The following is a 16,050-nucleotide window of genomic DNA, read 5'->3' on the forward strand; positions in this document are numbered from 1 at the left end:
TCACTCCTACTTCAGCAGCCTGTGGTGTTGTTTAGGGAAAGCTATTAGGAGGCTGATGCTTCTACATCTGTCCCCTCATTTACATTTTACACAAACAAACTACAATGAAAAGGGGAAGATACATTCATTCCCTTGTGCTTCCGAGTGGTTAATTGCTGGCGCATGAAAATGACAGCCCCAAAGAACAAGGAGTTTGCTTTTACCATGAATTCTCTTTTCTGAAGATCACTCCCTGCTGTTTTAGGAGAAGGTATAAGCTCAGATGATCAAGTTCAAGAGGTATTTAACAGCAATAGAAGGGTATGAAGGGCTGGCATTTCTATCCCAACTGGTAGCATTACAAAATGAGCACAGACTGCAAAGGAGCCCCCATCTTCCAAAACTCAGCTGGAGACTGTCTTTTTGAGGGACATCCTTTACAGGTCGTATTCAGAAGCGCAATTAAAACAGCACCGTAATTCTCTATTTTAAATTCAGAAATTGTAGCAAGGATAATGAAGAAAGAATTGTTCATCATCAAACAAAGAACAAGAGCTAAGAATTTCTTCTCCTATTAGAAAAATGCCCAGTTATAGTTCTGGGGAAAAGTACAGGCATTCCTGTAACTTATGACCACCACTGGGACTAGACTTTCCATGGTAAACCATGCAGCTGTGAAGCTAGATGTCATGTAACTGCATTGCTTAGCAACTATAATCTTGGCAATCCTTGTTGCTGTCACTGACTGAGAAGTGAGTAGCTATCTCTATCCAAGCCACTCTGATTAACCCCCATCTGCTATCTCCTCTCCATCTCTGTCCTTTTAGCCATCCTGCACTCTCATGTGCAGAGTGGCAAGCAGCCCCAGAATCATACGGCTCTGGGGCTGCTTGCTATGCTATGGAAAGCTGAAACTGCCCCTATCCAGTCCCAGTCACCCCTTACCCTAGACCCCAAACCTCTTGCGGCGCTGTGCTCCCCATCCTAGCTGGCCCACTGTCTTCTTGCTCCCGCAGTATGCCTGGCCTAGGCTGCTAGCCAGGGGCGGGGGGGCGGGGCGGGCAGAGTCAAAAACCCAGAACCACGTTGCACCAAAACACTCCTTTGCAAAAAGGTGCTGCACCAGGCTAGACTTTATACTGTTTTTTTTTTGTTGTTTTTTTTTTTTGGGGGGGAGAGACAGCTAAGAACAACCCCAGAGCAACAATGTGCTCCCTGAAAAAAAAAAAAAACCCTTTCTTTAGCTTTTGGGGGATGGGGAAACATGAAGCCCAGTCAAAACTGGAAGCTCTTTGCAATGGACCTTTTTCTGTGTGTGTGCACCACAGCTCTGGGTTGCTTTGGGTTGCTTTGGGCTTTGTTTTACAGCACAAAACCCAACCCTAGTCCACCTCAGCAACAGATCAGGCATACCTCAGCAGCAGCGGGAGCAAATAGATGGTGATGGCGGGGTAAAATAGTTGGGTAGGGAGAGCTGAAGTGCCCTGTAATCAAAAGTGGAGGTGGGCACCAAGCACCCAAATTTTGACGATATGACCATAGGGATGCTGCAACAGTCATAACAACTTTGAGCAGTCACTGAATGAATGATTTGCTAGGATTTACAAATTACATTCAAGTTTGATGCTTCTTTCACTTATTTTGCATGTAAAGTCAATTAAATGTGATGTGTTTCCTAGTAGATGTGCTTCTAGGTTTGGGGTCTTTGTCTTGCTATGATACATGCTTGCGCTTCAGCTTCAACTGGTGTAGATATGGCTTGGTAATCTTCTGTGGGATTTATGCTTCTTTCAATAATGGCATGTTAATGAGGCAGCAAAACATAATTACCATTATAATTATTATGTGTAATATCTCAAATTTATTCTGTACAACTTAAGAAGGCATATATGTTCTTGTCACTGACACGCAACCACCATTCTGTGAACGTAGTAATGAGTGACTGGCTCAAAGTCACCCATTACTACTACTTTCATTTTGAAACCATGACATTATGCCTCCTTACTTGACAGCCGATATGAGATTCCTATTTTAAAATGCAGTTCTATGTTTCTCTAGGTTATAAAAAAACCTACATAGACTAAAAAGTTTCACTCCTGGATTATCTGTCCATACAATATCCCTCCAGCTGTCAGCAGTGCCTCCAAACACTTTTTGGCAAGCTTAAAATGTTATTCTGGGTTTCTTTGTGACACCTTGGGGTGATTTTATGCTGTGCTCTCAGAGTAAATACAATGGCTTAATTCTGCCCCAAAGCTTATTTCAGTCCTAAGATTCTGACTGTTGACAGATCCCCAGTCTAAGAAATTTGATCCAAAGTTTATCAAAATCATAGAAAGTAAGGTCTAATTGCTAGATAGTTAAATGAAATAATTGGATAACTGGGCCTAATTATTCTTTTAACTGGCTCAATTAACCTAAGAGAAGTGATTATTTTTTTCACATGATACATTGCATGTTGATGATGTTTACTGAAAAGATACGGCAATTTAAAAACAAAAACAAAAGGGGGCAAATACTGTTTTACCTAACTCTGGATCAGCAGTATAGAAGATGCCTCTACTAACAAAAGCTTAGTTTGATCCTGACTAGCTCAAGGTTGACTCAGCCTTCCATCCCTCCGAGGTGGGTAAAATGAGGACCCAGATTGTTGGGGACAACAGCCTTACTTTGTAAACTGCTTAGAGAGGGCTGTAAAGCACTGTGAAGCAGTATATAAGTCTAAGTGCTATTGCTATAGTGTGAACCTACTACATTTTTGTAGTAGGCATCTGTCTCCTCCTGGCACAGATAGTTTTACTCTTGTGGTTCTTTTGTTTCTTTCTATTTGATGTTTTTAATCCTTTTGTAAGCCTCTCAATATCACCTGATGAGCGAGCACCCTTAGAAACTGAAAAAAGTAGGAAGGAACAAATATATTAATATTGACTCAGTATACATTACAAATTTTAATGCCCAATTTTTTTTATATTCATTGAAACTACAGAAATGTGGCTCTTTGGACTGATACTTTATTTTGACAGCTGAACAGATTCCCAGTATTCTGCTTACTTAATTTGTCATCTAAAGGATAAACAGCTTGAAAAGTCAGAGGGGGCAGCAGTGGGTACAATTTGTCTTCCATGCATTTAAAAAGGACAAATTAATCAGTATTGTAAACTCTAATTTTGAGAAAAAATGTATTCAACCTACTTTCTTTTTAACGTGTACAAAGCATTTTAAAAATAAAAAGCAGACAAAGGACAGAATAATTAATGCATTGTGCTGGAATAAAAAACTTACTCAAAGTCTTCAAATTCCAGGTCATTTCCTTCTACAGATGGGCCTGCATTTTCAGAAGTGGAAGCAGAAGATGAGGAAGAGCGAAGGCGATTTTGCTGATACCGCATAGAGCGCTGGCGAATGCTATCTCTGCGTGAAAGATACTGGATCATTCTCTGGGCATAATAAGCAGCAGGTGACAACCTGAAAAATTAAAATACTGTTGTTAGCTCACAAACAAATCCCACTTGCTTCTTGATGTTGTAGGATTATATTATTATTACTTAAATCTATGTCAGAAATAGAGGGCTTGCTCTAGTTTTTTAATATGGATTGGATTATGAGCGGGAGATTTCTGCTTGAACAACTTTATCTAAAATCCTTTGTGTTTTGTTAATGCAGTTTCAAATTCACTATATAACAGGTTAAAAAATGACCAGAATAATAGGAAGGCTGATTAACATTAGCCCATGCTATCAAGGTTTAACGAAGGGATTAAAAATCTAGCTGAATACCTGTGCATTTTTTATTTTATTTTATTTTTTGTCTTTATGTCTTTGTTCTTTTTTTTTTTTCTTCCTCTCCCTGTCTTTTGCCTTGAAAGCAATAAAATAAAGGACAGGAGAACAGACGGTACAACATTTTAATACTATGTCAAGTTATTAAAGTTACTTATTTTTTCCAAAAATATCTTACACTACATTCTTCCCATTAATTTGAAATGAAAAATGTCCTTCAAAAGAAAGCATTTTTTCACCCATTTCTTGCACTTGAACTCTGAGTGGCATACAAGCAATTATTCCAAAATATTATTCAAGCCAAGTCAAAATAGTAGACTGAGAGAAGGACAAACCGATGTGACATGTTAAAGTAGAATCTATCTACCTTTCTGAAAGTTTATTGTAGGAAATAAATTCACTGTCATAGAATTTAAATATTGTTGACACACTTCTAGCATTAAACTGATATTGTGAAATCAAGATAAAAAGTAGTATTCACAAAATTACTTAAACATAATTCTCCTTGGAAATGAGATAGGTTAAATTTAAATTTTCAGGGATGTTATTCATTGCTCAAAGTCCTGGCCCAAATCACAGAGTGAGCTCGTTTGGCTTAGGGCAAACTGGATCTGGGTTACCCTGCTCCTAAACCAACCTTTTTTTTAAAAAAAAGTTTTATTTGGGTTTTCACACATACAAAATACAAGTAAAACATCTTTTTTGAAAATAGCATGGTCCCGGATTGAACTTCTTTATACAGACACAAAACTCAATTTCATGCTCCTTTTTGTGTTCTATTCCATATCTATTCTACATTTTCTATATAGTTTTTCCCCTCTTTTAATTTTCTCAATTTTATTTTGATTATCTCATCTCAATTCAAATCATTCTATTTATACTTTTGTCTGTTCTGTTTCAATTTCATATTATCTTTTCTCATTAAACAAATTTTCTCCTGTAGTTACTAATTGGAGTATGACACCTTTATATCTTTTAATTACATCCATTCAACTCTTATTTAAACTTCAATATATACCTCAAGGTTATGACCTTCAATATAATACATAACTTCCAATCGAATTCTGCTTGGTACATTCTTATAATACACACTATATTCTTTAAAAAATAATTATAAATATATGTAATTATAAACCCTCATTCCATTCCAATTCAGTTCTATCATTAATAATCATTAAAATCTTAACATCTTTAACACTTCTTTTCAATTAAATACCATACTTCCTTTAAGACACATATAATCTTCATAATTAATTTTTCCCTTATTTCTCTTCACATATGTTTTGTAAATCATTAAATATTCATTTTGTTACATTTATTTATTGACAAGCATTCCACTGAATTACGATAGCTATTTTATCAAACATTTTAATCATACATTGTTTCATATTTTCTAAAATTATTTCTGTTTCTAAGAGAACAATACTATCTTATGTACCTTTGCAGAATCCCCTTTTTCCATTAAATTTTCACCCATTATCTCTAAATAGGCCCTGTTTCCCTATATTTTGTTTCTGTCTTTTATAACTTCTTTTCCTTTCTTTCTTCCCTCTCATCTTTTCCTCCCCCTTTTTACCCCCTTGTCTCTCTACTTCTAATTCTCTCTTCTGCATTTCCCTCTTCTGTTGCTTTCTGATTTTATACTTATTTTTCACTCTATTCTTTTTTGGGGAGTTGTTTATCCCAATCTTAAACTTTCCATTCTCTTTCCCCACTTTCCTTTTTTTCCCCACCTAAGATTACTTGTTCATTAAAGATGGCTTCTTCTTTGTCACAATAATCTTGTTCTGCAGGCATTTCTTGTTGTTTCTCATAATTCCAAATCTCCATTTCTAAAAACTGAAATACGAAGCCAAAAGAATCTCTCCCTTCTTGTGCATCTTTTTTGTACTTTTTAAGTTCCATTTTCAATTCATCCAGAAGTGGTGCCATGGTATAAATTTTAAACAGTTTTAAACAACCACTCAATTGATTTTAGTCATTCAAATACAATAACCAAAAATCCAGAAATCATCAGGTAATCCAAATAGTCCAAAGTTATTTCTTCTTATTTCTTTTTCCACTTTCTCTTCCTGGGGTTTTTGTTGCGATATTTCAGTTAAAATGTATCTTTTGGAAGTCTTGTTGAGATTTTGCTGTAAGTTCTTTTTAATTCCAGGCAGTCTCCCCCCTTCCAGATCCTGCCCTTTTATTCTTTTTCTCTCCTTTCCTGTTTTCAAAAGCTTTTGATTATCCAGAAATCTTTATTATCCATTTGACTTTTTATTTTCAGCATTAAATGCCTATTAATGTCAAAGTGGATTTTTTTTCCAATTTCTTGCTTACGTCTCTTAGCTGTCAGTATAGGAAAAGGAGAAAAAAAAACAAATCTTTTCCCTTTTCTCTCTCCTTCGCAGATTAAAAATATTCTTAGGGAACAGTATTATTGTTTTTTTTTAATAGTTTCAATTCCAGGGTACCTTATTTGTTGCTTTTGCTGTTTGACCCAGTCAACCAAAACTTTCTCTTCTTATCTTCCTCCTGCACATTCTTTTCCGGTCGAATTCTTCTTTGTGGTAGCCATTTCTGACCACCGCTACCACCGCCTTCGGGAAAGGGAGTAATGGCCAGCTGGGGAGGAGAGATGCAGCTCTCCTCAACCCTGCAGGCAGTCTCCCCCTTCTTCACCACCTCTACCAGCCGGCTCAGGGTGCTCCAGCGGCGAGCACGGATCAAAGCCTCGCAGAGACGAGGTTTTGGTCTGTTGCCGAAGAAGCTCAAACCAGAAGAGGGCGCTCCTAATCCAACCTTTTAACTACTTTCTAAAAATCACTCTTTCTGCTCATGGCTTAGTATTTTCGATCTATGTTATGGGGGTCCCACCATGGATGCTGAAATCATCCAAGATGATCAATCAAGACCCACTTCTAAAATTAGTTCAGTCAGAGAAGTTGAAAGGGAACATAATAAACTATCCGTCCTTTATCTTTCCTATATTGCTGGCCAACATCACCTACATGCCATCAAAACTGATACCAGAATGTTTCCGTGTTCTTCCAGATTAAAACAAAGGGCATCTATAGAAACAACGGCATCCTTTTAATCAACTTTTATACAAGAACACTTTATTGTATCAATGCTTTATTCCAGTATGCCATAATTTGTGCAGATTGGCTGATCTTGAACCACTGAATGTTCTCTGTTCAAAGCATTCAGAAACTGCAATTGATCTAGAAAGTAGCAATACTGGCAGTTTGGGGGATGTCAATATATGTTTATATAAAGTATTGACATTTAAATTTTATACAATAAAATTTAAATATCAATACTTTACTCCAATATTCCATAATTTGAGCAGATTGGCTGAGCTTGAATTGCTGTAATTGCTGTCTCTATGCAGAGCTGTCCCATGAAAAGCATTCAAAAGCTGCAATTGATCTAGGATGCGGCAATACTGGCAGCTTGGGGAAGGTCAATATATATTTATATAAGGGTAACTGCTCTGTGAGCTGCACTTGCTCCCAGGAAGGCTCTAGGTGGAAGTCAAGCTGCTAGCAGTTACCAGTAAAGCCTTACATGGCAGAAGGTCAGGTTATTTACAGAATCATCTATTTTTTATGGTTTCTGCTCACCCCACCAGATGTGATAGAATGGGTAGGCTCCAGGTTCCTTCACTGAGCATGTATAAGACCTTTCTTTATTGTGCTACCTTTCCTAGGGAACTGCATACCTTCCAAATTCAGATGGCCCTGATAGGATTTCTGTAAGGCATTACAGACCTGGCTTTTATCTGAAGCACTGGATATGTGAGGTCAGGTGAGCTTGGTAGGTTAACTCTTTACTGTCAAACAGTAAGTGGGAAGGGATTTATTGGATTCCATATTCCCCTTATAGGCACTAGTTCTCCATTTCTCCAATTCTTTGCTCCCCCTTCCAAGGCCAAACAAGCCCACAGAGAGCTGTGAGGCCTTTGCGACAGTCAGGGGACCGTCTACTGTGCCTAGCCATTAGTGTCAATCACTTTTCGGCATAGAGGCTGGGGCATTTTAGCGACGCGGGAGCAATCTGCGGCTCAATGGAGGCCCTGCAGGAGGCTATGTAATCCCTATTGCTGCCCCGCCCACTCTCTACGATCACTCACGATCTTCCAGATGCCGCTGAGTACCCTCAGAGACGAGAGAGAAATTCCCGGCCCTGGAATCGCTCCGAAGAGGGGAAGAGCCCTCTCCGCCCCTCATGGTGTCGCTGGCTCCACTGGATAGCCGGGAGCTTCTTCTGATCTTCTCTATTAATTGCAAACAGCTTGTCAAAGATAAAACATGCTTTTCAGACTTCTCAGCAAGAGAAGCAGGAAAACAGGACCAAGTCAGTGAGTGGATTGAGTCAAAAAGCTAGGTTAACCATGGCAACAGAGGCAAGGTTAACAATTGGCAGACTCAAGTCACGTGACGAGGCAAAGCCAACCCTGTACTAAACTCTCACAGCAGTCTAATGGAGAATTACCAGACATAACAGATATTTAATATAGGAAGAGGCTTATTAAATCACATATTCCTCAACTGCGTAAAAAAAAGAAAGAAATAAGAAGCATCTGTTAGTAGTGGAAGAAAGTATAGAACACTACCATTATCTGCTTATATTTTTTTTACTAATTTTTGGTATGCATTTTCTTCCTGAGAGGATAATGAGCCAGGTGGTTCAGTGGTTAGAATGCAGTACTGCATGCTACTTCTACTAACTGCTGGCTGCCTGCAGTTTGATTCTCACTGACTCAAAGTTAACTTAGCCTTTCATCCTTCTGAGATCAATAAAATGAGGCCCCAGATTGTTGGGGACAATTGTAGTTGTCCACTATAGAAACTGGATGTTGAATTAAGTAGGCCTTTGGATTCAAGCTTTTACATTTTCACTTAAGGGGCAATTACTTTTTTGACAAAGTTTAGCAAGTAGTTGTGGTATATAATAGATGAGGTTGGAAAAAGTTATGTAAAAACACATCTGAGACTATAAAAAGGCATAATATAACTATTTAAATACAGATACATGTGAATTGGGTGGTTGATAGCTTTAAATGTATTAACACCAACATCTTGATACAAAAATAAAACAGTTTTTACAAAAACATTGATGGCAACCTTTACAGCAGTAGCATCACTAATGGCATTTCCTCTGTAATAAGAATTTTCATAATTAAACAGAAAAGCAAGAGATTGAACCTTGATCGCAAAATGCTCATTTATCACAAAGCTAAGGTTTATGTATAAAGCAAGCTGATATAGCAACTTTTAAGAAAATGGTCCTGCAGCTTGGTAAGACTGGGTCTCAATTATTTCAACTGCAAACCTCTGTGAACTGTGCCATTTCAGAAATTGTCACCAATTTTGTTTACCGATAATTCTATCACCTTGATTTTTCTAACTTTTCATATATACCTCATTTTTCAATACTCTTCCTTGATTGAATAGATGAGATATTTTCAAAACATCTCATTATTTCCAAAAAGGTCACTGTTGCTTTAGCTTCTTTAAAGGGAGTGTATATGAACCACATAAGTGATTGATTTAATCTCTACAATGTACTGATCACCCTACTTTTCCTACAATGTTTCCCTTCTTCATCAATCTTTTTCTAGCTGCTCATTCTTCCATTAGTAGCATCATTCTCATTCGTTGTAGCTATGCAGGCAGTCCTTGACTACAATCGTTTATTTAACAAGTGTTTTAAGTTACCACAGCACTGAAAAACAGTAACTTACATCCACACTTATGATCATCACACCACCCGCACAGTCACATAGCCAAAATTGAGGTGCTTGGCAACTGGCATGAATTTACGATGGCTACGGTGTCACGTGATCGCTATTTGCAATGTTCCCAGCTGGCTTTCAACAATCAAAGTCCACGGGAAAAGCCAGATTTGCTTAATGAACATGAAAAATGTCATAAAATTGAGCTTGACTCACTTAATGACTGCACTGCTTAGCAATGGAAGGTCCAATCCCAATTGTGGTTACAGGTTGAGGACAATCTGTATACCTTTTTGCTATATTACTTGTCTTGCTTCGATGAAGACATATTTTAGGATTCTAGTATTTGAGTGAGCAGACAGGGAGTTCACATTTCTTCAATTTATGTTTTATTCATGTTTTTAAAAAGTTCTTATCAACAGTAGAATCTTAATCTAAAATATTGTTGTATTTTTCCTATTATTGCACTATTTTCTAATTTTTCAAAAGTACTTTCAATAAATATCACTGACTATTCTTTGAATCTCAATTTTACTCAAATCCAAATAAGTTAATAAATATTTTCCTTTTTTACCATCTTCAATTTTATTTATTTTTAAAAAATTATATGGCTGTCCATCTCAACACTTAGCAACATACAAAAAATAAAAAATAGACCACAAGAAAAAGCACAATTATGTATTTTCTTAATTACCCTATTAATAATGTAGCAGCATATCTAAATTCTATTCTAATTTTCTCATCAGCTTTATATTCCATGCTGCTTATAGAGTCTGTGAAGTCATGTAAAACTTGCCATGTTTCACTATATAAAACAGACATTGAACTACCGAGGTCACAATGTTTCTAAACATATATATTAAGGAATACTTAAACTCAATTTCAAATTATTTTTAATGCAGGTACTAATATACAGGATCATTTACAGAATGACCATTAACAATAGGGACAACCCTTTGTCAAATCAAGTTTATGGTGTAATTTATTTATTTCAGTACCACAAGAGGGAAAAAAGGAAAGAGGTTATAGTAACAATGAAATGAGTAAGCTCCATTATATAGCTTCATCTCTCTTTTTGGAAGACTGTAAGGACAAAAGTCTTAAGCAAAGGCTTTACGGGAGGAACTGCTTGTTGACGAAAGAAATTATATAGGTTTAGGTTTATTATATAGGAATAGGTTTCTGGGGTGCATTTCTAAGAATAAAGACAAGAAAGGAAATTCTATTATATTGTTATCTCCTCTTTTCTACATGTTTATTATTATAGTTGGAACTCAACCAGAAATCCATTTAGTATATTCTTTTATAATTCTCAAGAGAAGTTTTTATTTTATTTTATGAGTATGATCAGTATTTAAAAGAAGATAATATTATAAAACATCAAATATAAAAAGCAATCCTATAAAATAGCAATAAAATAAAATGTATGCAGAAAATTTACAGTGATGATTTCAACATGCCATGACTATTGTTAAAAATTTAGCAGCCTTGTTTGTAACGTTTACCTAGGAGAAAAACAATAACCTTCTATTCAGAGGAGCAGAAGATTGCTAACAATTGATGTTATGAGTTCCAGCTTTCATTTATTGTTCAGGAGACATTCAAGTAGTAAATGTGAAACAGACCCCGCTTCTGCATCAGAACATGTAAAAATGCAATTTTCATAGGGAATACTGATCTATCTACCAGTTGTTGACCCTATAAATAATTTGCCAATTTGGGCCAAGATGAAAAGTCTACTATGTGAAATATGGGGAATGCTATAAAAATATCTTGGAATGGAGCAGGGAAAGATGTTTACTGAGTGGAGGTAGGAAACTATTTGGAGATTTAGATCCCAAATCTTCCACTAAAAGAGGATTATGGTTTTATTGGGGATGAAACCAGGTAATGGTGGGGAAAAAAGCCATCATAAACCAGATTGAGATTGATTTTTTAATTTTAAGGAAGATTCAGACCTACATAATGAGGTGAGAATTTACTTCAGCCAGTATCTGAGGGAACAGAGCTTCAAATGGATCCAAATGCATAAGGACACAATAAAAAATTTATGTAATAATCTCTTAAAATCTGGATGGGTTAAGTTTCTTACCTAGAAGCATCCTTCTAAAAATATAATTATGTGTCATACAGAACTGAGCCCAGCACTTTAACTCTGAATAATTTGACAGCTGCCGCTACATGCGTATGGCTTGTATATTTAATAATTTGGAAGATGTCATAAGGAAGTCCCTTGTTTAATTAATCTACTAAGTAAATAATTGAATGTCTATGTGCTTAAAGGTTGTAACTTGCTCTGTAGGTTTACTATTGATCTTCCAGCTAATTCCAGCTAAGGACTTGAAACACTTTTTTGGATGAGCTTTGTTGTCAAATTCAAGGCCTGCAGTCTGGATCCAGTCCGAGGGGTGCTTAAATCTGACCCGTGGGGCCAGCCTGGAAATATCAAAGGACCGGCCTGCGGTGCCTCTGGTGGCTAAAACGGGCTGCATGCAGCCCCCACACACCTCATTTTCACCCTCCATGGCCTCCTGCAGCACTCTGCTGGCTGAAACCGGGCCCCAAACAGCTGAAAACAGGCAAAGCATGACCTGAAAATGCCCCCAAAACAGCCCCAAAACAGGCCATACAGCCAATTTTCGGCCAGCAGAGTGCTGCAGGAGGCCATGGAAGGAGAAAATGAGAAGTAGGGGGGCTGCACATGGAGCCCCATGCCTTGTTTTGGCCAACTGGGTGCTACAGAAGGCTCACCAGGCTCAAGGTTGATTCAGTCCACCTACAATCCTGGGTAAAATGAGGACCCAAATTGTTCGGGCAATATGCTGACCCTGGAAACCACTAAGAGAGGGCTGTAAAGCACTATAAAGGGGTATATAAATCTAAGTGCTATTGCTATTTACTTAATGGTCATTCATTCTCTCTGTTAGGTCTATTCAGAAAGATATCTCTACCTGTGGAGGTTTTTTTGTGACCAATTACCTCTTTCACTCCCTCTAAAAATTGGCCCTATCATTCCTTCTTTTAAATGTTTACTTTCCATTTCATAATAATACTTCCCAAATAAACAGTAGTTGGAATCATTTGAATTCTGATTCTTAGATTTAACAATTAAAATTTCAAACTACAATCATATTTGCCAGTGAATTTAATGCTATGATGGGATCTAATGACAAAGTTATTTCCATATTATAACATCCATATTCCTCAGTTACCACTTTTTCTTTGCGAAAATCAAAAGATGCTGAGTTTAATATAGCAGAGTTGAGGCTGTGAGAAATGACATCAAAATTTGATCTGAAGATCCTTATTAGAGCTATGCCCAGAGACAAGCTACCCTTTTAGAGTCCTTAATAGGAGAAGTCTCAACATTAGATTATAGTTTAATATCTAATTACTTTACCCTTCACTGTATTTCCACATTACTTTCCATCTGTGAAACAGCCACTAACCCCTGATAGGATCCTTCACTATTAAACTAGTGAAGCAGAACCAGCCTTTACAAACTGACTCTGTTATTACTGACAATTATTTCCAACCATTATAGTCTAAGAAGTCGTCTGAGGCTATGAGACAATTCTTTGAAGCCCCAGAACTCAATCATCTGAAAAGGTACAGAAGTATGGCTAGTAACACTTATGGAATATTTCCAACAAATAATCGTTTATGTTTAAAAACACTTAAAACCTGGTCAAGATATATGTAGGTGGAGATCCTTCTATTTTGCCATCAGACAGAACTACAGAAACTAATTTGTCAATTGAAAAATATTAAAGCTCGAAACAAAGACAGAGTTTTACTCCAATTCCTAAAACCCCATTCCATCAGGTAAGCATTTTCACTACTCCCTCTCTTCACTGCCATAATTCTTTCTAGATTCCAAAAGACTGAGTTAATTCCATTGTTCTTCCTATACACAAAAATGGGTACAAGTCTGGTCCTACAATTATTACCCTAACAGGACCATTACACACCAGGCTTTAATGTTGCTTTTAAAAAAATCCAATTATGTTCTCACCTAGCTGGATCAGGATAGATAGGATGTTCGCGGGATCCTGCCCCATCATAACGTGAGAGTGAAATGAGTGAAGATTCCAACAGCCTCCTAGAAAACAAAGCAAAAAAAAAAATGTAAGTATTCATTATTCCACCTCTTTGGTTTCTTGTCTCCTACAAAATGAAAATATCTTGTATACCATCATATATTTTTTTTGCTTATTTTGGTCCAACAGTCACCCTAAGCACAGCAAGTATTTCAATTCTATTAAAATATTGCCTGCTTTCTCCTTTCCCACATATTTTTATAAGGGTTTGGCTAAAAATTGTACCATTTATGATGTAATCACCATATGATCCCCCAAAAATCAGCATCTGTGTTTTACATTAATTACCTACCAAGAGGGGGAAAATATCTCTAATTCTACAGATTAGGAACCTGCAAATGATATGCAGTTCCCAGATAGACATCCTGTTTTAACTACTGTTAAGTTCTTACACAATTTTGTTTTATTTAATATTACAAAAATGTAAATGTAATAGACTATGGAATTACCAGGGCATTACAGAAATTAAGATACATATACAGTTACCCTTAGCAGTCAACATTTTCCCAGTACAAAATCTAGATATCCTATAAGAAATATTTTTGATCACATATACAGCATACAGCAATGTCAAAAGAAGTGCATGTGAAACTCTTATGCAAAGTTTTCAGCATATAGTTTTCAAGTTTTTTTCCTCTCTGTACAACAGTATTTTCCATAGAGCTGTCTCGAGTGTCCAGGTTGGGAGGAGCTCCAGTCTCGGCTCTCACAGGCTGAGCTTGAGATTGAGGCACGCCTCTCACCATCACGTGGTCCTCCGGGCGCGCCCCAGTTTTTTGCTCAGCCTCGTGGCAGTCAGGCTGGTTTTCTTTTTGCTCCTGGTCGTTCTAGCACCTCGTGTTTTCTTTTTTTTTGATCAACTTGGACTCTCAGACAGCGCAGGAAACTGAGGTTTGAGCTCCCTAGGGAGCCTTTTTCTTCTAAGGGGAATTGTTTCACTATCCTTTTAAGGGAGAATCCAGCGCTCGAGCGCTGCCCCCTCCGATTGCCGCCTTTTCGCTCCGTGCGAAGCTGCATCGTTTCTTTCCTGCCTGGTTTTGTTCTTTGGCGTTTCCCCCACGAACGCCCTCTAACCCAGGGAGATGCTTCCTGCCTCTCCCAGGTACTTCTTTGTGGCCTCCGGGCCTTTTTAACTTCTCCTGGGTGATAGCCGCCGCTGGGGATTGCCTCGTCATTGCGCCCTCCATTTTGGGCTCCCTGTGGTGTCAGCCATCTTGGGAGTGGCAGGAGCCGCCGCCATCTTGTGTGTGGCCGCATGGCCGGGCGCCATTTTTCAGAGGCCTATAACAGGGTTTTTCTTAATGTTTTATAGGCAGACACCGGACTGCCTATATCCTTGCCTGTTTGCACTTAGTTTCTATCAGGCTAACCAGGGTTAGTTGGCTCTGTAGCCCTTCCCCCAGCAGGCGAGTTAGCAGCTCTGCCATCCCCCTTCCCGGTCCGTCCGGCAGGGGTAGCTGCCTGGCGTTCAACTTTTGGCTAATTGGCTTCTGGGCTAGGCCCTGCTGTGCAACAGCCTCCTATTTTAAATACAAAAAAAAAATGTTTTTGATCAAAGGGGGTGCGAAACGTGCGCTAGGATCCCCGGCCTCTACGTGAGGCCGCATCCAAGCGATGCAACTGTCCGAGGACCCGTGATGGCACTTTACTTTAAAATTTTTGGTTGGTAACCCCAGGGACGCCTGCCACTGCTCGAGGCCTACCTGCAGGCCGCATTGTGTTTGATTCCTGGGCAGATCCTTGGAATGTCCAAATCCCTGCTGGTACCTTGCAATCCTGCCTTGGTACTCCTCTAGATATAGGAGTCTACTGGCTACACAGTCTCTCCCCAGCAAGGGAGGTAGCAGCTCCGCCATCCCCCTTCCCGGTCCGCCCAGCAGGGCGGTTTTTAGCGTCCATCTTTGGCAATTGGCTTCTGGGCTAGGCCCTACTTCTCAACAACGTGCAAAGCACCTCTGTTGCCCTTGACCTAGGGGGTGCGAAGCAGTACTGGGTTTCCCGGCCCCTGCTTAGGCTGTGTCCAGCCTTGTTAATCACCTCACGTTAATCAAGAACTTTTCCTCCTTTCTCCTCTCCAGATGGCAGACGACAATGCATCTCGTGGCACTTCCCTGAAGGCCAAGGCTAAATCTCACCACCTGCGCAAACAAGCACAGGAAACATCCAAAGCCTCTCAAAGGGATGCCCTTAGGCGACACAGGGCCCTTGAAAAGGAGATTGACAGACGCTCTAAGGAGTCAAGCTCTGTGCCTCTGGACCCTTCCAATCCCACTCCCTCTACCTCCACCCATCCTCCCTCCTCCCTGCTTCTGCCTCTTCATCGCAGCCTGGACAGGCCCCTGAGGCCACCTTCCCCCCGTGGCTGCAGGTCTGCGCCCGGAGGAGCCTCACCCACCCCCACGGTGGAAATCCCGAAAATCTCAAGCGAGCGATGGAGCTGGCCATCCGGCACGGGATAGCACAACAG

The 16,050-nt window shown here is 38.9% G+C and overlaps 1 protein-coding gene across 6 annotated transcripts in view; it reads right to left on the reverse strand.

Moving 5' to 3' along the window:
* Window positions 1–16,050, reverse strand: part of AMBRA1 (autophagy and beclin 1 regulator 1) — a 161,066-nt gene that overhangs the window by 97,347 nt on the left and 47,669 nt on the right. For all 6 annotated transcript variants that reach the window (XM_026707746.2, XM_026707738.2, XM_026707721.2 and 3 more), the window contains 2 exons: window positions 13,499–13,585; window positions 3,262–3,444 (listed from right to left, as the gene is read on the reverse strand). In XM_026707746.2, coding sequence (XP_026563531.1) covers window positions 3,262–3,444; window positions 13,499–13,585 — 270 coding nt within the window. The remainder of the gene's footprint in view (window positions 1–3,261; window positions 3,445–13,498; window positions 13,586–16,050) is intronic.

The sequence above is a fragment of the Pseudonaja textilis genome, chromosome 1, assembly GCF_049901715.1.
Source record: "Pseudonaja textilis isolate UNSWEBS1 chromosome 1, rPseTex1.2, whole genome shotgun sequence".
Taxonomy (NCBI): domain Eukaryota; kingdom Metazoa; phylum Chordata; class Lepidosauria; order Squamata; family Elapidae; genus Pseudonaja; species Pseudonaja textilis.